This window comes from Moschus berezovskii, chromosome 10 (genome assembly GCF_049115385.1).
Source record: "Moschus berezovskii isolate FMDL1 chromosome 10, NW_MosBer_1.0, whole genome shotgun sequence".
In the NCBI taxonomy this organism is placed as follows: Eukaryota; Metazoa; Chordata; class Mammalia; order Artiodactyla; family Moschidae; genus Moschus; species Moschus berezovskii.
In genome coordinates this window covers 92826529-92848485 of record NC_142469.1, presented here as the reverse complement: position 1 = coordinate 92848485, position 21957 = coordinate 92826529, and the positions used below count along the sequence as shown (strand labels likewise).

General features: G+C 42.3%; 1 protein-coding gene across 4 annotated transcripts in view; it reads right to left on the bottom strand.

The window, feature by feature from the left end:
* Nucleotides 1–21957, bottom strand: part of SASH1 (SAM and SH3 domain containing 1) — a 349577-nt gene that overhangs the window by 180779 nt on the left and 146841 nt on the right. For 2 of the 4 annotated variants that reach the window (XM_055433597.2, XM_055433598.2), the window contains exon 1: nucleotides 13505–14345. The exons of the other annotated variants lie outside the window; for them this stretch is intronic. In XM_055433597.2, the coding sequence (XP_055289572.2) occupies nucleotides 13505–13633 (129 nt within the window). In that variant the 5' untranslated portion in view covers nucleotides 13634–14345. Of the gene's footprint in view, nucleotides 1–13504; nucleotides 14346–21957 lie in introns of those variants that run through there. 4 annotated transcript variants of the gene reach the window in all.

Sequence of the window (21957 nt, the reverse complement as noted above, 5' to 3'; positions counted from 1 at the left end):
GAGGAGTTCTTTATCAAAGAATGAGGGGGTTACCAGCGGACATTCTGGTGTGTTGAAATAGTACATAATTCTCTGCTAGTGCTAAAGTGACATCACATAGATTTCACTGTATCTTTCATGTGTCTCTTGACACCTATTTACTTTATTGCTCATTGCATAGCCTCCATTTCATAATATCTTAATCAGGGCAAATCACTACCATGCACCAGTGTTTTGAGAGGCTTTCATTAAGTCATCACCTGGACACCACATGTTACGTAAGTAGAAGCAAACTGCTGCAGAAGCAGTAACGACCTTTCCCCAGCAGACTATGTCCTAAGGCTACATTTTTGTGGAAAGTTCTCAGTAAAACTGTATTTCATGATAAAATCTGCTTAAAAACGATGTCTTATCTTTCCAACATAAAATTGTTCATCTTTATAGACTTTCTCAAAGTTTCATATTTTCTATAAATGCATAATGAAATCACTCCCTAATTAAAATGCACATAAGTGGCATATTATCTAATAATGATTAATAATAATAATAATCTTCCTTGAAGCACAAAGAACCTCATTTTCTATCAAGTTCACACTGATAATGTGTCTGCAGGTTGCTTGGGCTCTGGTGGGGACACTACCATATGACGCTTTTATAAACTCTTGATTGGAGATGGAAGAGTCTTAACTAAGATGTAAAAACACAGAATGAATGCTTAACAACCTGGGCAAAAACAGTGGTTAATTCAATAAAACCTTGGGAAAATATTTCACAAAGACATTTCAAGATACTAAAAGTAGATTTAGTAGTTACATGGGTCCAGAACTCAAAAAATAAAATCATTAGTTAAGTGGATATTTTTAATATTTTACATGTTTCTAAAAAATCAACTATCAAAAAGATCTCATGCTATTGTGCTACTTAGTCACAGGAGAACTGAAAAATAGCGATCTGGACAACCATTTAAGCTGAAAATATGTTTTCATTACAAATATCTTCCTGCCTCCAGAAAACCCTCCTTATTCACGAGTCCCATACATTCTCTCTCTTAAGGACACATAACATTTTTAACACCAGTTTCCTAAAGTGAAACATGAAGGTTAATACTTTGAAATAATTTATGCATTTGTTTTTAAATTTTGTATTCTAAAAAGGACATTTGGCAAATGTTAAAACCATTAAATCATCCCCCAAAAAAGTTAAATTAAAACAAATTAAATCAATAGTTAGTATCAATCCTAAATTGAACATGTGGTATCAGACCATCCCTCCACTTAAAAATGAGCGTGAAGAGAAATTAACCCACACTCCGACTAAAGATTTAACTATTAACAGCTAATAATAAGGAACATTTATGATCTGCTTACCATATGCCATGCACAGTTCTAGGGACTGAATTAATCTGACCAGATCCAGTGATTTTAGTGGCTATCATCCTCATTTTACTGATGAGGAAACCAAGGCACAGAAGAGTTAAGGAGCTTGCTTAGGTCACGAAATGCTGAAGCCAAGATCTAAAGCCACTCTAAACTGCTTCCTTTGCTCTTCACTCCCCTACAAAACAAACTTTCAGTTTTCTAAGAGGTGTTTAAACAATTTTTTCTTGTTTCTAAATGTGTTCATCCTGTTCCTCTTCTCTTTTTTTTTTGTGTGTGTGTAATAAAAGTTTTATTAAAGTATAAAGGAGATAGAGAAAGCTACTGACATAGGCATCAGAAGCGGGCAGAAAGGGTACCCCACTGCTAGTCTTCAGCTGGATGTTATATAGTCACTGCTGCTGCTGCTGCTGCTAAGTCACTTCAGTCGTGTCTGACTCTGTGTGACCCCATAGATGGAAGCCCACCAGGCTCCCCCGTCCCTGGGATTCTCCACGCAAGAACACTGGAGTGGGTTGCCATTTCCTTCTCCAATGTGTGAAAGTGAAAAGTGAAAGTAAAGTTGCTCAGTCGTGTCCGACTCTTAGCGACCCCACGGACTGCAGCCTACCAGGCTCCTCCATCCATGGGATTTTCTAGGCAAGAGTACTGGAGTGGTTTGCCATTGCCTTCTCCGTATCCTGTTCCTCTTCTCTTGATAAAACAAACAAAAAAATCTAATTATTATTGTATTATGACTTCATCATTTAGTAGCTCCAGACTGACAGTAAAATTAAAGGAAACATAGATTCCCAATATGCCTCCTGCCCCTAAACATGCATAGCCTCCCTCATTATCAGTATCCCCTACAATTATGTCGTGATTTAAAAGAAATAGATACTTGGTCTTCTTCCCAGTCCTTGTACAGGGCTCCTAACTCTTGAATTTGGAATGACAGGAGCATCTTGTGTCATTCATTAAGGGTCCCTTCAGAGGCATCTGATTTTTGTTAATGAGGCGACTTAGGCTGCGGCTCCTAGATAGCCTCGGAATAGAGCTGGTCACCAAGAAGACCCAGTGATTAGAAATTAGGAACTTGCAGTCTTATCTCATTCTCGGTATCCTGGAAGGGAAGCAGGGCTAGAGACTGAGCGCAGTTACCAAAGGCCAGTTCTGCCCATATGATGAAGCCTCCATAGAAACCTCCAAGGACAGGCTTCAGAGAGCCTCTGGACTGGTGACTACGTGGAGATTCAAGGAGAGAGGTGCCCTAGCAGGAGAGAAGGGGGCAGGGCAATGACACAGCCCCAGGACACATCAACTGATGAGAATCAAAAGGGTCCGAGATGGCAGACAAGTCAACTTCAACTAGACCTTGGTCCTCAGTATACGTTCACTGTAACCCATCAGCAAGCTAAATGACACACCCAGAGGTGCCAGGACAGTTCCAAGGCTGGTCAGCAAAGATCAAAAAGTGGGCAGTGGCTCAATTTCTGGAAATTTCCACCCTTTCCCCAAAAAGGTTGGAATAATCCTTCCACTCATTTCAGTTCAGTTCAGTTGCTCAGTCGTGTCCGACTCTTTGCGACCCCATGAATCGCAGCACGCCAGGCCTCCCTGTCCATCACCAACTCCCGGAGTTCACTCAAACTCATGTCCATCGAGTCGGTGATGCCATCCAGCCATCTCACTGTCGTCCCCGGCTCCTCCCGCCCCCTACCCAGCCCGTAAAAGTTAACTACGCCACAATTCAGGGCCCACCCACCCTCTGCAATGGCCCACACTCTGTGGACTGTGTTTCAATCTGAATAAATACACTTCTTACAAATCACTTTGTTTCTCACTGAATTCCTTCTGTGCAAAGACACAAAGAACACATGAGTAATTCTAATTAAAAGATTATTGGGTCAAGTCCCAAGCAGGGTTTTGACTGGGTTCGAATCCCAGCCGCATGGGTTAGAGTCCCAAACTGGGTTTTGGCTGGGTTCAAGTCCTGGCCTTGTGGGTTCGAGTCCTGGTACATGGATTCAAGTCCCAGTCTGAGGTAAACGGTTTCAGAAGCTCTACCCTCTCCCCACATACTTGCCCTACGCAAGGTTCTTCCAAGTGGCTGTTACTAAGTTATACCTCTTTATAATCCCATAATCCAGTAAGTAAAAACTGGTTGATTAAGCAAGTAAATTGGGTTTCCCAAGTTCTGAGTGCTGCTCTAGCAAATTAATGGAACGCAGTAGCCAGCCGATGGAAAGCACATGTAACAATCTGGACTTGCGGTTGGCAACTGTAATAGGGGCAGTTTTTGGGACTCAGCTAGTAGATAGCGGGACCGAACACTAGCAGAAAAATGTCATATTTGAATTACATTTGTGGGAAACTCAGTGTCCACTGAAAATCTGAGAATTGATTGGGGTATTGAAATAAAGCCCATTGTACACATTTGTTACAACCTACACTGTCACATCATAATCACCCCAAATCCAAAGCATGTAACATGATTCACTCTTGATGTTGAAAATCTATTCATCATTATAAAAATTCTCCGTGTTCCACCTATTCATCCGTCCCTTCCCCCAACCCTGGCAACCACTGATCTTTTCAATGTCTCCATAGTCTTGCCTTTTCCAAACTGTCATATACCCAGAATCAAAAATCTTTACAGATTGGCTTCTTTCACTTAGTCATAAGCATTTAGGGTTCTTCTACATCCGTTGGTAGCTTGATAACTCATTTGTTTTTATCCCTAGATAATTTCCACCAATCTTTACTTGTCCATTTACCTACTGAAGGACATTTTGGTTGGTTCCAGGTTTGGGCAATTATGAATAAAGTTGCTATAAATAGATGTATGCAGGTTTTGCGTGGAGGAAAGTTTTCACTTTCTTTGGGCAAACACCAAGGAGTGCAATTGCTGGACTGGATGGTAAGAAAAAGGCTTAGTTTTGTAAGAAACCGCCAAATGGTCTTCCAAAGTGACTGGACCATGTTTCATTCTCACCAGCAATGAACAGGAGTTCCAGCTGTTCCTCGTCTTCTTCAGCATTTGACGTGGTCAGTGTTCCAGATCCTGGCCATTGTCAAAGGTGTGCAGGGGTATCTCACTGCTATTTTGTTTAACAAATGTTTTTTAACCCTGCATGTTTCCAAACAAGGACACTTGTAAAATTGTTAATGTTTTATCTTATGTCTGTGCTCAGTCGTGTCCAACTCTTTGCGACCACGTAGACTGTAGCCCACAAGGCTTCTCTGTCCGTGAAATTTTTCCAGGCAAAAATACTGGAGAGGGCTGCCATTTCCTACTCCAGGGTATCTTTCTGATCCAGGAATCGAAACTGTGTCTCCTGCACTGCCTGCATTAGCAGGAGATTCTTTACCACGGTGCCACAGGGAAGCCCTCATACTATAAGACTTGATTTTAGCCAAAAGGCCAAGAAGCAGGCCTTTAAAATCCTCTGAAAATGAATGTAAGCCTATAGCAAAGATACTTATTCTTAAACTAGAACATTCCTTTCTTCTTAATAACAAATAATATTGAAACACTCAATTTTTAAGAGTGCCCAAAAAAGCATAAAAACATTTTTTACCTCGAGGGTGAAAAAAATGTGTTGGTTGATAAGAACTCTTAGGCAAAAGTCATCAAGTCCACAAAATTAGGATAAATTTTGAAAGTAACCACGATTAAGGATACATACTAAACTAAAAAAATATGTATTTTTCTTCTGCCCTTCAATAATACTTTTAGTTAAAATTACAAGTATAGGCATTATTTTCTTTCACTTTTAATTCCACTTTCAATTCTTCATCCAGGACAGAGAATGAAGCCATAACAGAGTGACATTTGGACACACTGGACCATCCTCATTCACTGCTTGCTGGAAAGCCAAACAAGCAGTGGATGAAGCAAGAAAACCAACCATGAATCAAATCTGCATCATAGACACCAAGGAGAGCTGCCAAGCATCTCTATGGACACACAGAACAGAGCTCCACAGAGCAATCATTATAAACTCAAATGTATCCATGTTTTCACCAATCAGCTTAGAAAGTTGAAAGACAAGAGGAGGTCCCTTCAAAAAAGAAAGAATACGGGTTCCAGAGGGGAAAAACTATCTCATTATCAAGCTCTTGTGTTCCATGTCTCTAAGATACTCCAATGCCTGAGTCTCCAGCCTCCATGCTAGATTGTCTCTATTATAGAACTTGACAAGCAAGAAAAAATACAAGCTAAGTTATCTCTAGGAAGCATCTCAACTCATAAAGAATTAATGCTATCCAGTGAAATATCTTATGAAACAAAAGGTGGGACACTAGACAGCTGGCTAGGAGCAAAGCTAACGACCAGCAGACCCACACGTTTCAGGTGTCATTACCAAATGAAGTTAATTAGTAAATTAGTATACATTTATTTGAGAAATGACAATTCCAAGTCATCATAAAAATACATTTTATCTCAAAATTAGTCTGAAGGTTTACTGCTTGTAGTCTTACATTGGTATTAAAAGATACAGTTAATTCTTAGAGCTTTAGCCTCTACATATCTAAATTCATTATTTTGAAATCAATTCTTTTCCTACCCTAAGAAAAGAATGTGTGTAAACCATGGGTAAGCTCATCATATAATACAGCGGGATTATGATGGTTAAGTCTGAAGCATAAAGTATTCTTCGACACAAGTGTTCCAGTGGTAAAGAATCCACTTGCCAGTGCAAGAGACTCAGGTTCAAGCTCTGGGTAGGGAAGATCTCCTGGAGAAGGAAATGACAACCTACTTCTTACCTGAAAAAGCCCATGGACAGAGGAGCCTGGAGGGTTACAAGTCCATGGGGCCGCAAAGAGTCAGACAAAACTGAGCAGATACACATGACATGCCAAACTGAGCATTTCCCTCTATTTCACTGTCCTCTAGAATTAGCTTTTAAAGATCATTTGGTTATAGCATCGTGTGTGTAGTTATAAAAAATAAATCTCCTCTTTAAGGAAATAAATCATTCACTCCAGGACAAAGACAGGTAAGCAGATACGTGTACACACAGATGTGTCACGACAGACAACTTTTCTTTAGAATGAAAAAGTCACAGCACTACAGTATCTCTAAAAATCTCTTGCGTTAACCCAGCCTACTCTTGAGTTGAAAAGAATTTATCAAAAGTAAGTTACCAAGAGCAATCCTTGACTACAGAGGAAAATATTGAGATGAACAGAAGCCAGATGATAGATAAACTAGCACATTTCACAGACGTTTAACCTTTCATCTTCTCTTGCCTAGACCACTAGTCTTCTTCCAAATTCATCACCAACTCATCACCCACAAAAGGCACATTTCTAGAATGTGATCATGTCACATGTCGGTTTAAAATTCTGCAATGGCTTCTCACTGGAGCCTACAGAATGATGCCAGCTACCTCAACTCTCACTACCCGGTGCCCACCTTAGTGTGCTGTACCCTCCCGTCTCTTTTCTCCTCAGCTGTCCAGAAGGCCCTTTCGCCCTTCTTTCCTCCTTAGCCCTCCCTGGGGAACACCTCTCGAGGGAAACTACTCACTGCCAGGACCCAAGCTGGAAGGCATCTCTGGGACTGACCTGCCTGCACCAGCACCGTGGCAGACTGCCCCCCGCTCCCTCCCTGCCCCAACACCCCCCTCCATACTCCAGCCTCCTTGAAGCAGTCTACACACTGCACCACACGACTAGGTATTTAAGGAAGGGCGGTGGATGCTGTTTGTCCTTCTGGAAGCAAGGGGTATGTCCAGTTAGTACTGAGCTCAAAATCTTAAGCAAAGAGATTGACAGTCCATTTGTTGTTGTTCAGTCACTAAGTCATGTCCCACTCTCTAAGACCCCATGGATTGCAGCATGCCAGGCTTCCCTGTCCATCACCAAACCCCAGAGCTTGCTCAGACTCATGTCCATCGATTGGTGATACCATCCAACCATCTCATTCTCTGTCGTCCCCTTCTCCTCCTGATTTCAATCTTTCCCAGAATTAGGATCTTTTCTAAAGAGTTGGCTCTTTGCATCAGGTGGCCAAAGGATTGGAGCTTCAGCTTCAGCATCAGTCCTTCCAATAAATATTCAGGACTGATTTCCTTTAGTATTGACAGGTTTGATCTCCTTGCAGTCCAAGGGACTCTCAAGAGCCTTCTCCAACACCACAGTTCGAAAGCATCAATTCTTTGGCACTCAGCCTCTGTTATGGTACAACTCTCACATCCGTACATGACTACTGGAAAAACCGTGCCTTTGATTATACGGACCTTTGCTGCCAAAGTGATGTCTCTGCTTTTTAAGAGGCTGTCTAGTTTTGTCATCGTTTTTCTTCCAATAGTCAATAGGTGTCCCAATAGAGATGTGAAAGAATGAACTATAAAATTGCAACTGTGAATTAATTTCCAGGAAATAACAGGGGATTCAAATCCCAGCTCCCCTGTTCACTATCTGTGTGATTCAGGATGTGCACATATAACTCTCCACTGTAAAATGGGGACAACACTGCTCAATGGTTGCAATGAGAGGACCAGGTAAGTACAGGAAGGGCCCCGCCCAGCACTGGGATTCAGTCCCTGTGAGCACCGACTCCCTCTCCCCACATGGTGACAACTTCTCATCAGAAGCTTGAGTCAAGGATGCTGAAAAGGATGCAGAACAAGCAAGGTGGAAGAGGGAAAATGTTTCAAGGTAGACAGCGGCAAATGAAAGCATGAAAGCAAGATGCTGGAAGACTAGGAATATAAACTGTCACTTTAGTGCAGGGGCCTCTTTTTTAAAAAAATGATCATTTTATTTATTTGGCTGTGCCGGGTCTTAGTAGACACATCCAAACTCTCAGTTGTGACATGTGGGATCTAGTTTCCTGAACAGGGATCCAGGGATGGAACCTGGGTCCCCTGCATTGGGAGCTCCAGAGGCTTAGCCACTGGACCACTAGGGAGGTCTCCAGGGGTCCTTTTTGATAGCAAATCAAGAACCCCAGCCAGAATTATAAGGCTTAACTCTGTCTTTGGCAGATAATTGAAAATTGAGAGATCTGAGCTCTGGCTCCTACTCAGTTGCCCCCAAGCCCTCCCATTCCTATCTAAATGAAGGAGTTGAGGGCTCACATCCAGGGTCTCTTTAGTCAGTGCCTCCTGATACATCACCCTGCAATTTCTCTACTTATGTAAAAGCCATAGGCTTTCCGTGGCCTAACAGGAATATAAAATCAAGATGAAGTCAGGATACTTGACACTAGGGCTGACGCTCAGATTCCAAGACCTAAAATTAAGTCATTAGCTAAAGGGCTTACCGTAAGACGCCACCCAACAATATGTAAATTACACACTGGTTGGTACAAAGGAGTTTGCATTTTAAAAGCCCCCTAGGGATCGAACAGGCCTCTTCCCTCCCCCACACTTAAATACAGAGTGAAGGAGAGGACTTTAGTAAACAGCGAGATACAATAAACCTAGCAGATAGCCTAAAGAGTCTATTTATTATGTTTATTAACTTAAATAAACCTACCACACTTTTCTGTAGCCTGCATAGGATCTAGAAGAAGGGAAGGTCATCTGTGTAGAGTTTGTCTACACAATGGATATTTTCTAAGCATTGCTAGGAAATGGGTGTAAATTGTAGGAACACAGCAGGGAAATGTAAGGTTTGGGGGAGGTGCATCTTGCAGGATCTAGCAAACAATAGTCACTTACTAACTCCCTTCCTCTCCCTTCCCATCGAACTAGAAGTTTCAAATGCCTGCTTCTTCCAATTTTGGAGGAAAACTTTATGAACCATCACAATTTACCAAATGGATACTTGGGGCTGAAAATATGATCCACTTCTTCTAATAACCTCAACAATTCCCTCTCTTAAAAAAAAAAAAAAAAACTAGGCTTCCCCCACCCCAAAAAAGAACATGGAATGTTTTGTCTGTAACCAGGGCGACAGAGGATGAGATGGTTAGATGGCATAGTCAACTCAATGGTCCTGAGTCTGACCAAACCCCGGGAGGTAGTGAAGGACAGGGAAACCTGGTGTGCTACAGTCCATGGGGTCTCAAAGAGTCGGACATTACTGAGCAACTGAACAACAAGGGAGTAAAAATAAAAGTAAAACCCCCAGAGGATTCTAACTGGTTCTGTACATCTCAACAGAAGTCTAAGAATGTCATCCTAAAAGGTGTCAGACCATATGTTGCCGAGTCAGAGAACAGAATAGTGTTTCACAAGAAGACCATGATTTAATTGCTCAGGGTTTACAAACACTTCCCAATTTGCCAATACGCTTTCAGTGGAAGTGCCGGGATTTGAGTTTGCACAGCGGAACTGTCCAAGTGGGAGCTTCAGCATAAAGAGAATTTATAGTTCATTAAGGCACCCCATTATAAGCCAGGGCATGAGTGTACAGAACTGTATTTTGAAGTGGCTCCTGCATTTAAGAGTACATGCTTTTTTCCTTTTTCACTCAACAAACAGCAGCCAGTCAGTAGTCCCAAGCCCTGGAGGTAGAAAATTGAGTAAAGTACAGACCATGCCCTCTAGGTCTTCACAATCCACAGTAAGTAAGGGTTTTCTATTTATATATTCACTTGTTAGCATTTTATTCATGCCAGTACACTCATTTTCATGCCATAAATTATACTGTTACTTCTCTAAATAAGCGTTTTGTTAACAATTATCTAAAAGCAACTAGTTGGTGCTGAACTGTGCAGGACTGATTTAATTTGAATGCAAAATATGCCCTAATGAACTCAAACAACCACCCTGCATTTACTGAGATCAGTGTCTCTGGGGTAACACCCTCCCCTGGGTCAGAACCAACAAAATCTACCAGGGGTCAGGGTTCAGGGCTGGGGGGTCCAGGCTAGGGGGTGGGGAGGAGGGGAATGGGAGACAGATGGTGAGTGCTCCTTGTTAACTGCCCCTTCGGGAAAGGGGAGCTGTGCTCATTCAATGAAAAACCCTAATAGGCTTTGAAGTTCACATTTTTACACGAAGAAAAATCTAAAAAGTAAAAGTAGCAACTGTGCCTGAAATCTGCTAAGTATGTTGCTTGGATGTATAATTCCCCTTCTACCTCTTACTCCCCTCCGAAGTTCTATTAAAAAAAAGTGAAAGTCACTCAGTCCTGTCTGACTCTGAGATTCTCCAGGCCAGTTACTGCAGTGAGTAGCCTTTCCTTTCTCCAGGGGATCTTCTCGACCCAGGGATCGAACCCAGGTATCCCACATTGAAAGTGGATTCTTCACTAGCTGTGCCAGAAGGGAAGCTCATGAATACTGGAGTGGGTAGCCTATCACTTCTGCAGGGAATTCCCGACCCAGGAATTGAACACAAGGATGCAGGGGTCTCCTGAATTGCAGGCAGATTCTTTACCAACTGAGCTATCAGGTAAAAGCATCTTCCAAATTTGTTGTTTAGTCGCTAAGTGGTGTCCAACTCTATAGTGACCCCAAGGACTGTAGCCTGCCAGGCCCCTCTGTCCATGGTATTTCCCAGGCAATAATACTCAAGTGGGTTTCTATTTCCTTCTCTAGGGGATCTTCCAGACCCAGGGATAGAACTTGAGTCTCCTGTGTCTCCTGCATTGGCAGGCGGATTCTTTACCACAGATTCACAAACTTCCAAATAGCCTTTGCATACAATACCAGATGTAATCACATTTCTCCTAAGTTGATCTGGGACAGTTAACTATGGAGCATCATGGCAACATGCTCCTGACTGGTGGAGGTCAGAAAACTGGGGTGCAGTCTGACATTGCCTCTAACAAGGTATTCAGTGCCCAAGTCACTTCACCCCCTAGGCTGCGAGATGATTGTAAAATCCCATATTTTAAATACGAGATGAAGAAAATAGTGTCTTTTATCTCTGTAAGAACAAAGTCTGATGTCAGTTTTATGTCATGATATATTTTTCCAAAGATAATTTCTTATAAACACTTGGATGACAGCATCCTCAACACACAATAAAGATCCTTTTCCCCTAATGACTTCTCACAGGCCGTACAGAGGAGAGGTAAGCTATGTGCTTTGCGTCTGCCTTTTCCCTAAGGAACAATCTTGATGCCCAAGATTTAAAGGAAAAGAAGATCTTATAAAAGATGGGAAAGCAGGAGTGAACACTACCTGTTTAGGACAATTGTTACCGTCTATCAGCCTCACACCGAACAAAATATTAGCTCTGTAAGAAGCACATATTTTCTTTTCTCCTGCATCGGTCTTTTGAATAACAGGTTTGGGCTTTTTGAGCCCCACCCCGTCTTCTTACTCAGCCAAAGAACACTCTGCTACAACTGACCCAACAGTGCTGGAATCTGCCAGGGAAGAGAGAGTCACTCTTTAGAAAGTGCTGCATGCCACCCCCACCCCCAAACGACCCTAAGCCCACACTTCAATATAACTGAGCTCCTCCAACCCTTCCCTCCCCAGCTCACACCCTACTAAGAGATGCAAACCAATTTTCTCAGTGACTGAAAATTTAGAGTGAGACCTAAGCAAGAAATAACAAGATAAGCTTCTTCTGGATGAACTTAAAATACAGTCTATCACCACAACTTTTATATATGTTCATTGAGTTTTCCGAAATTTCACTGAAGGCCCGTATTCATCAGTAATGTTCAGAAAATGCAAATAGCATAACTTGAAGTGTTTCTCAATATTTATTTTTAAAATATTGGAGCACCCTAGTGAGACGGCCCACACTGTCTTTTGAGTGTGTATTTACCTGAACAAATTTGCTTTCAAAAAATAAGTAAAATAAAATATCAGAGAGTGAGAAGAGCAGGTAGAAATCTTTGACCAACCTTCCCTGGCTCTCTGCATAGGAATAATCATTAATACCAAAGGACACCTGAAGATGGAATAACTGGGACTTTTAGGATCTCTGGAAAGATGAGCCACAAGATTATCTGCAAGACAGCCATTACTTATTGTTGTTCAGTTGCTCAGTTGTATCCAACTCTTTGCGATCCCATGGACTGCAGCATGCCAGGCTTCCGTGTCCTTCACTATTTCCCTGAGTTTGCTCACTCACGTCCCTGATGCCATCTAACCATCTCATCCTCTGCCGCCCCCTTCTATTAATACTAATATGCTGAGCACTAGCTATATATCAACTTAGCTAAATCTCAGAGAATCCACGAAGCAGATCTTCTTTGCTTCACTTTTCAGGTGATGAAATAGAACATCAGTGCAGCTGGGTACCTTGGCCAAGATCATGCAGTCAATCAATAGAAGGGCTGGGATCTGAATCCAGGCTCACTCACTCCAAAACCCAAGAGCTGAATTACTGTGGTAAAAATGGTCTCATCATTCCCAAAGAAGAGCTTCGTTCTACAAACTACACCTCCTTCTATTAAAGAAAAAAAAAATCTCCAAGTAAATACAGAGCCTCTTCCAATTGGCTTCCACAACAGCCAATTCCAAATCTTTACATTGAAGTTGACTTTTTATATGTGGAGTAAGATGCCAGACTTACCACCCATCTGATTCCAGTCTACCTGCCTCTCTACAGCTCCATCAAAGCAAATCTACTAATTCCTCAAGGCACTGAACCCTGAACAAGTTAAAGCTTCATCTTCCATGTCTAAAAACTATTTTTCAAAAATTATGCCAAATCCAGGGGCGGGTTTAGTTATTGGACATTTCAAAATACATGACAATACAGATTTAGCAAAATAAGCCCTATTGTTTTTAGCCCCAAACACATAACAAATATCCTGTAATTCTACAGATTGAAAACTGCAGAGTATGTTAACTTGCTGTGGTTCTGAGCAAGGAGGAAATTGTTTTCCTCTCCTGCTCAGACAACAAACGATGCAGAGATAAACATCAGTAGAATCAGCCTCTTCCCAAATCCACAGCAGCCAAACACGGTTTATTTACATCCAGTCTCTGAAAGACTCTTCCTCTTTTTCCACACCAACTTCTCAGCAGGTGTCCCAGATTACACTGTGCAACACCACACCCGATTATTTAAAACATCTATCTTTGATGTGATCTGTGGCTGGTTATTTTTTAATTCGGTTTTTGAAATCCTAAACCTTGTGGATTTAACTCCTTAAGAACTAGAGCCGGAGAAGGACGACCCCCAAGGGGTGGGCTGGCCGAGTCGGCGAGCGCGCAGGAGCTCGAGGTCCCCCAGAGGCTGCCCTGCTCCGGGGGAACCCGTGACCCGCCCTCCCCGCGCCTCCAGGTAACTCACCAGGATGCCCATCACGTCGGTCCAGAGCCGGGAGAACGCCTCGGACATGCCCGCGCCCACCTCGGGCTCCGACGCCGGCTCGGGCTCCGGCTCGGGCGCCGCGCCGGCGGCTCCGGCGTCCTGCTCCATGGCCGGGTCCCCGGGGCGCCCTGGCCCCGCAGCCGCGCGCGCCCAGCCCCGGGAGCCGGTCCCCGCCCGCCGCGTCACCAGCGAGCCGCGCCCCCGCGCCGCATCCCCGGCCTGCGACCCGGCGGGGGCCCCCCGGAGCACCGGCGGCTCCTCGGCTCTAGGTGGCGGCGGGCCGCGCGACTGACAAGTCCGGAAACTTTCCCAGCCCGGGCTCGGCTCGGCGGCGGGGCAGCAGGAGGCAAAGTTCGCACCACTGAGTTTCCCGGCGGGGAACTCGGGCGGCCCCAGCCGCGATGCCAGCCGCTGCAAAGGCGTCTCTTCCTACGGCCGGGACCGACTAACTGGGCACGCGACTGAGTGCTTCCAGCACGTCTGGGCAGGGCCCCGCCGGGTGACCGAGCTGCCTCGGGAACTTGGTGGCAACTCCCCGGCCCCCTCTCTTCAAAATGAGCTCTTCCAGCTCCACATGACTCTCTCCCCTCGACGCTAAAGAAAGCGTTTAGCAACAAAAGGTGCTCTGATGTCAGGCTCTTTGCATGGAAATGAGCCACAGACAGGAGAACAAATCGCCTGTTGAAAGAGCGGCCGCCTGCAGCCTCCCGCCTGCACAAGTTTCCAATCACGCCATTCACCGACACAGTCTTGGTCCCAGAAACTCGTGAAAGTTAATCTTTAAGCCAGTCCTACCCAAAAGAGTTCCCAAGCAGTGAGTGTCACAACGCACACCTCGCCCCTCCCGAAGACAAGCGACCTCAGGAATTACAACTCTCTGCCTCTGGCAGCCGAGACTTGGAAAAACAAGTGTGAAAGCTTGGGCACGAGCCATTGTTTGACTCGTGTTTATTATGTTTATTACGAGTGGGGACATTTTGGTTCCCGGGTGCCGGCAATGCCCTGCATTGCTAGGAATTTCAGCGCTTTAGGGCAAATGCGCCTTGGGGTTTTAATGGTTTCTTTAATGTAAGGACCGGCGTGGGGTGGGCGAGGTGGGGAGGTGGATTTTCAAAAGGAAGTGCTATGGTTGTAACCAGTAAGCCAGCACACTTGGGGCTCCGTGTGTGTTTTTCTAAGGACAAAATCCATGACGGATTTATTTTATGAGGGAAATAACCCTATAGAGGTGTTTCTCCTTTTGTGATTGTTTCTTTAAAAACCACTCAACTTTCCCTGGGAGATGACGATCCACACTGGATTGGGTGATTGATCACTTTGTGAAGCAGTTCAGCAACCACAAGGAACCGCCTCTCTGTTAAAGGACTGAGTATTTAAAAAACCCAAGTGAGATGCCCCACGGAGAGAGTCCTCCCTGGGGCTCCTCCCTGGTGTTTTTGTTTTTCCTTCTGGATCCACATAAAAGGAGAGGCAAAACAGCAAGTCCTTGAAATCCCTTCCCTAAAGCATTAATTACCAAAATCCAATAAATGAAGAGCCTGTAGAGGAAAGTTCAAAATTGAAAGAAAAAAAAAAAAAAACTTTTCCAAAGGTAATTAAATTTATAAGCATAATCCTCGATGACAATATTTTTGAAAGGAAAGAAAAGGAATGAGAAAGCTCTCCCCTGATAGTCAGAAAGCATTGTGCTGAAGTGGAGTGCTGGGCACGGAGTCAGTATGACCAGGCCTAGAGCTTTCCTGAGCTGATGCTGGTGCCAGGTGTGTTCTAAAATGCTGGGAATCCAAATAAATTCATTAAAGCAGTGCTGGGCTTTTTAAAATTATCATCATCATCATTATCACTTCTATAAAGACATGAAAATAAGTAAATGATGAAAAAAGGTAAAATAACCGTTGAGTTGATTTTACGTATATTTAAGAATTTCAGTGTACTAGCCATGTGGTACCTTACTCAGTGGGCTTCCCTGGTGGCTTCCCTGGTAAAGAATCCACCTGCCAATGCAGGAGACTGGGGTTCAATCCCTGGGTCTGGAAGATTCCTGGAATAGGAAATAGCTACCCACTCCAGTATTCTTGCCTGGGAAATTCCATAAACAGAGGAGCCTGGTGGGTTACAATCCATGTGGTTGCAAAGAGTCAGACATGACTTAGTGACTAAACAACAACATCTTACTCAACCCAAGAAAATAGAAAGGACAGTGCTGCTTCTACTGGGGCTGCATAAACACATTATGGCAAGGGACTGAGCATGAAGCCAAACAAGAAGGATTGGCAGCATGAGTCTCCAGTGCCAAGCATGAGTCTTTCTTCCTGGCTCTTCAGAGGACCTGAGGGCAAAGCAATGAACTTTTCTGCATTTCTATTTCCCCATCCTAGATGAAGCAAGGCCACACTAATTGCCACCTACCTCCTCAGAGGTGATATTACATTTCAGGGTCATTTAAAGATGGGTACTATTTAGCAACAATATAAACACATCTCAATATAATTAAATCTTAGCCATCATTTTGGCAATCAGAGAATCAAGCTACACTTGATATTTGAGGTCCTTTTCCTGGTGCTGCCTAATAAATGGATAAGGAAATAAATAAAACATTTGGGGAGGAATGTTGGTACCTGTAATTTTGCTGTCTGTACATAAATATGAAATTCTGAGCAGTTATTTTTCTTCTTATAGAACACAACTTTTTTGACATTTGAAAAATGAAGCCGAAACTTCTCACAGATCAACTTCATGAAGCTTCTACTCAAAATGATTCTGATTACATCTCCCAAATTGAGCCTTTTCTCCACTGTCAATTCTTCCAAAAAAATTCCTTTAAGGGCTTTTTAACAAAATATAAGGAATAATCAGCAACATCATGATCATGATCATACTATTTCAGAGTCCCCTAGGGTACCATTCACAAAGAGCTTTTTATAATAGAATTATACACCCATGAGGGTGGAAAGGGGCCTTTAAGATGATCTGGATCTAATCCCTCATATTGAAGATGAAGAAATGGGCTCTGGAGAACTTGATCACGCCAAGTGAACAAAGGGACATGGAGCAGACTCAAAGTCAGATAACTTCAGTACTTTTAAAAATTGTTTCATCTACACTGTCATGTATTTGAGTCCCACAAAGCTCTGTAAGGTGGGCAAGTGTAGATTTGCCATTAAAGATGTGATATGGAAAGTATCCAGCGACTTGATGGACATGAGTTTGAGCAGGCTCCGCGAGTTGCTGGTGGACAGGGAAGCCTGGCATGCTGCAGTCCATGGGGTTGCAAAGAGTTGGACACAACTGAGTGACTGAACTGAACACATAGGAATCCTTTTGTCTTTTCATCAGGGCTCTCCCTCATCCAACTCACTGGAATTGTCACAACACTGGTAAGTGAATTCCAAGGAAAGAAAGGGACCTAGAAGAAGATTTTCTAGACATCTAGTAGAGACCCAAAAGTGGACTGAAATCAGTTCTCTGTGTTCTGATAAACATTTATTGCAATGAACTATTAGAATGCATTGAATGAAAGTAAATACCAGAAATACACCTATCTGAATAAGTGTTATTTCTTGGAAAATTAGTCTCAGTTGTTGTTTAGTCGCTAAGTCGTGTCTGACTCTTTTGCAACCCTATGGACTGTAGCTCGACAGGTATCTCTGTCCATGGGATTTTCCAGGCAAGAACATTGCCATTTCCTTCTCCAGGTGAACTTCCCAACCCAGGGATCAAATCTGAGTCTCCTGCATTGTCAGACGGATTCTTTACCACTGAGCCACTTGGGAAGCCCAAATCTCAGTCATATAGCTGCACAGTACATGGAGCACAGAAGTCCATACATACCCACATTCACATATAAATGCACATACTGAATTGCTTTGTGCAAAAGTGGTTCTGACTATGTGGCAGGATTACAAATTTAAAAGCCAGTAGTCTAGAAGTTACAAGGTATTGCCTGCAGCCTATTTAGGACATCTTTTTTTATTTTTATTTTTTTTCATGATTTTGATTTGGATCCTCAACTACCAACTTTTAAAAAATGTATTATTTTTATTTATTGGCTGAGCTGGGTCTCCACTGCTGCATGCAGGCTTTCTCTATTTGCGGCAAGTGGGGGCTACTCTCTTGTTGCTGTGCTTGGGCTTCTCATTGCAGTGGCTTCTCTTGTTGCAGAGCATTGCAACAAGGTGCAGTTGGCTTCAATAGTTTCAACATATGGCCTTAGTTGCCCTGCAGAGTGTGGGATCTTCTCAGACCAGAGATCAAACCCACGTTCCCTGCAATAGCAGGCAGATTCTTAACCACTGGACCACCAGGGAAGCCCTAGGACATGATGCCTGGCAGTGAAGGTAGAGTTTGGCAGCAGCACAAATATAATGGATTCAGGACAGAGCTGAGTTGGAATTTCACTCAGGTTTCTATAAGATATTGGGCAAGTTATTTATTTCATTTGTAAAGTAGGAGAATTCAGCTATTTAATACAGTAGCTATGAGGTTGTGTGTGAAAATGCAGATAGTAACTCTATGAATTAGAAGTTTTTCTCCCTTTTCCCTCCTTTTGCCCTCCACCTACCCACTCATACCATGAGGTTTATATCTATAAAATGTCCTTGTCCATACCTGTCTGTTGGATCATATTATAAAAGCGCTAAGTTTTCTAGTACATGCGAAAAGAATTCCTAGCCCTGGAGTGTGACTGCTGAGTAAAAGGTCTGGGAGGTTAACTCTGGCAGAGTGGATTGATAAGGACTATTCAATTTTGAAAGTAAAAGTAGTAATAACAGCAATACCAATGTTATTTATTGAAAATCAACTTTATGTCAAGCACTGTGATTGACATTTTAAAAATAGTTTGTTTAAACTTTAAATAGAATTTATGACTTCTCATTACAATCCGTCCATCCCACCCTGCTCACATTCCATTGCAGCGCTGTTACATCCATCCACTGGTTCAAGTTACCAACCTCAGAGACACGCCTGATTCCTTCCCACCTCACCATCACTCCCATCTAACCATGAACAAGCCCTGTGGACCCTACTTCCTGAGTATATGCCAAGTTCATCCACTTCTCTCTGTCTCCACTGCCACCTTAGTTCATACTAGCTCCATCTTTAAGAATACTTTATTTGGATTAGTGCTTCTCAAAGTGTGGACTCAAGAAGAAAAGTATTAGCATAACCTAGTTTGTTGGAAATGCAAATTTCCAGGCCCCAGCCTCCAAGTCTACAAAGTCAGACACAGTGATTAGCAGTTTAACAAGCCCCCCAGGTGACAGTGACATCTGCACAAATTTGAGAGCCACTAGGAACTATGGGGCTGTCAGAATAAGGAAAGGAACACATTGCCAAGGGAATGCCAAGGGAAAGTAAAGTTTTAAAATATAATCTATTGAAAAACTAAACCAGTGGATGGCTTTTAAAATTAGTTGGTAAAAGAGACCATCATGAGATATGTGAAAGGAGTTCCCCAAATCAGATACTCAGAGACATTTGATTTTTAAGGACAGACAATAAAATGTTAAATGTATTTATTGGAATAAACTGTATTATCCATAAGAATAGTACATGTTTTAGGAACACAGCTTCATTGAAACCTTATTATTTTTTATTTTATTGTTATTTATTTATTTTTTTTTTTTAACTTTTCAGCCATGCTACAAGGCATGCAGGATCTTAGTTCCTTGACTGCGGATTGAACCCATGGCCTCTGTAATGGAAGCATGGAGTCAAGTACTGGACTGCCAGGGAAGTCCCCCAATACTTGTTACTTTTTAAAGGTGACACATTTTCTACAGAAAAAAAAAAAAAAAACCAGTGAGATTAAGCAGATGTTAAATCCACAAGATTATAAATAGTTTAATTGATTTTTTTACCATACTGCCTTCTGAAATTGATCTATGAAAATAGATAAGCTCATTTACTTTTTGCCTGTGGTCAGCAACACTCTCTGGCAATCCAATGCTGGGCATTCCACAATGCCTTGGGGGGACTAACTTCAAGGAAAGACTGAAATGCCAAAACATTTTTCTGCTTGACAATCGCAAACACATTTTTTCCACAACTACCTTAAAAGTGAGCCAAATTCCTGCTAAAGCATTACCTGTTTAAAAGTCTTCATCTTGGAGTATTTGGTGAGAGATGGAGAAAAGAACCAAGAGCAAGCTAAAAAGAAAAATTAAAACCAAGTGAAGATAGCCCAAACAGGCTATAAACAAAATGATGATTCAGAGCTATAAATACCTTTCTCTGAAATCTCTTCTCCCACTCTGATAAGCAAGGTTACCAGCCTAGCCAGTTAGGTTTTCCTCTGTGTTGATGCTTTGTAAATACCAAGGTTTTGCCTGGGAATTATTCCTCCAGACAGACAATGTGACCGATATTTCATTTTGCATAGTTGGGTCAGACAAGATGACTGGTAACCCATTTGTAATTCTGAAACATGAGGATTCTGAACTATTCAGTAATACATATTATAGGCAAGAAGTAAAAGACTCTACATGGGCTGGTTCTGGTGTGTGTGTGTTAGTGGCTCAGTTGTGTCTGACTCTTTGTGATCCCACAAACTGTAGCCCTCCAGGCTCCTCTGTCCATGGAATTCTGCAGGCAAGAAAACTGGAATGGGTAGCCATTCCCTTCTCCAGGGGATCTTCCCGACCCAGGTATCAAACCTGCATTGCAGGCAAATTCTTTACCGTCTGAGCTACCAGTGAAGCCCTTCCAACACTGAATTCACAATGTTTAAGGCAAAGAATTGAAAGACTTCAACTCACCATGAAACAACTTCTGAATTAACACGGGAGCAGTATCTCCTGTGGAGACCTGTGAGTTTCTCTGAGAGCTACCTGACACTGAAAACCAGAAGAAAAGGAAGCATGGAGAGCGAATGGTCTATAGAATCATACTCCCTGCTATTTATCTTTTAACTTAGGAAAAAAAAAAAAGGAAAGTGTTAACAATGGACCAGAGACTACGTTAAATATTTCGAAATTATGCAAGGAAAGTCTTAAAAAGCACAGCTGGGAAGTATCATCCACCAAACAAATTGCTTCATCAGTCTTGTGTATTTTATAAACTTTACCCAATGAGAATGCCTACTTAGCTGTCTCTATTGCTTAAACGTGGTCATGAAAAATATTTTTTTATTTCCCATTACTTTCAAAGGCTCCAATTAAGACTATGGCCATGCTTCTTTGAAGTGCAATGTTATATACATAGAACAAAAGAGTCTCACTCACAAAATCAATCCCCAAAACAGAAAACTATTATAAATCTCATCCAGAATTAAAGTATTATCCACAATACTCTGGTTGAACAAAAGTAAATACTGATTTATAATTAATGACATTTGCATATGACTATTAACAAAGGAGGGGGGTATTGAGCCAAGTAGAGCATTCTGGAAAAAGTAAGTGCTGACTCATTAAAACAAAGGAAAGTGTGATTATCCTTTTTCACTACTCCTTTTTTTTCAAAGAGTCACATTTTTACTATATCAATTACCTGAGGAAGAACCATGAGTCTTAGATGCATTGCCCAGCCTAATGGTAACTGTACACAGATCAGTTTTCTTCTGTTCTATGTCTTTCCCGGAGGAGCCAGCATTTTGGATTACAAGGAGCAAGGTTTTTATACTTCTAAAATGTTATATGTCGGCTGTTTTAAAGGGAAATTCGTATTCTTGTTTCTAAAGAAATAAAGAAAGGAAAGAAGGAAGGGACAAAGAGAGAGAAAGAAAATGTTTCAGCTTTCCCTTTAGCTGTAAAATTCTATCATTTTAGAATCTCAGAAGCATAGCTTCCTTCTCACACAGTCTAACTCCCTTCCTTTCCATGTATGGCAAGTTTTTCTGTCTCTCCTCAGTCATTCAAAGCCATTTTCCTCTTCTGGGTACTTTCTTTCAAGTTGCATTTCCTGTGACACACACAGAGGCACACACGCATGCGCGCACACGCACGCACAAAGGCCCAGTTTTCTCAGTTTTTTTTCTGAGCTGCCTTATACAATTGAAGATAAAAATAAATGAACTTGGTGAAGAACTCATCAAAAGAGGTGGCGCCATGAGAATGTCTCAATGAGCTTCTCACATACAGAGATAGAAGGTTGAGTGACAGGACACTGGTGTCATGGCTACCCCTTTAAATAGTGCTTTGGTCAAGTTTAGTGAAACGATTCCCTGTCTTGGGACGCACGGCGTTACACGCTGTGTTCCTATGGTGAGTGCTGGCTGGAATGAGGATTGAAATCTAAGAGAAATATTAATATGGGTAAGCAGGCACTAGATGTTAGCACCATTTCCCTCTCAAGGAACACAAATATTTTTAAAGGAACAAATAAATGGATTGCCTAGGCATAAATTTTTCCTATGCCTTACAAATGAAACAACTAGGTTCTAGCTTCTCTTTATCTAATGAATGTTCTCAAAAATCAGATGATGTTGATTCCAA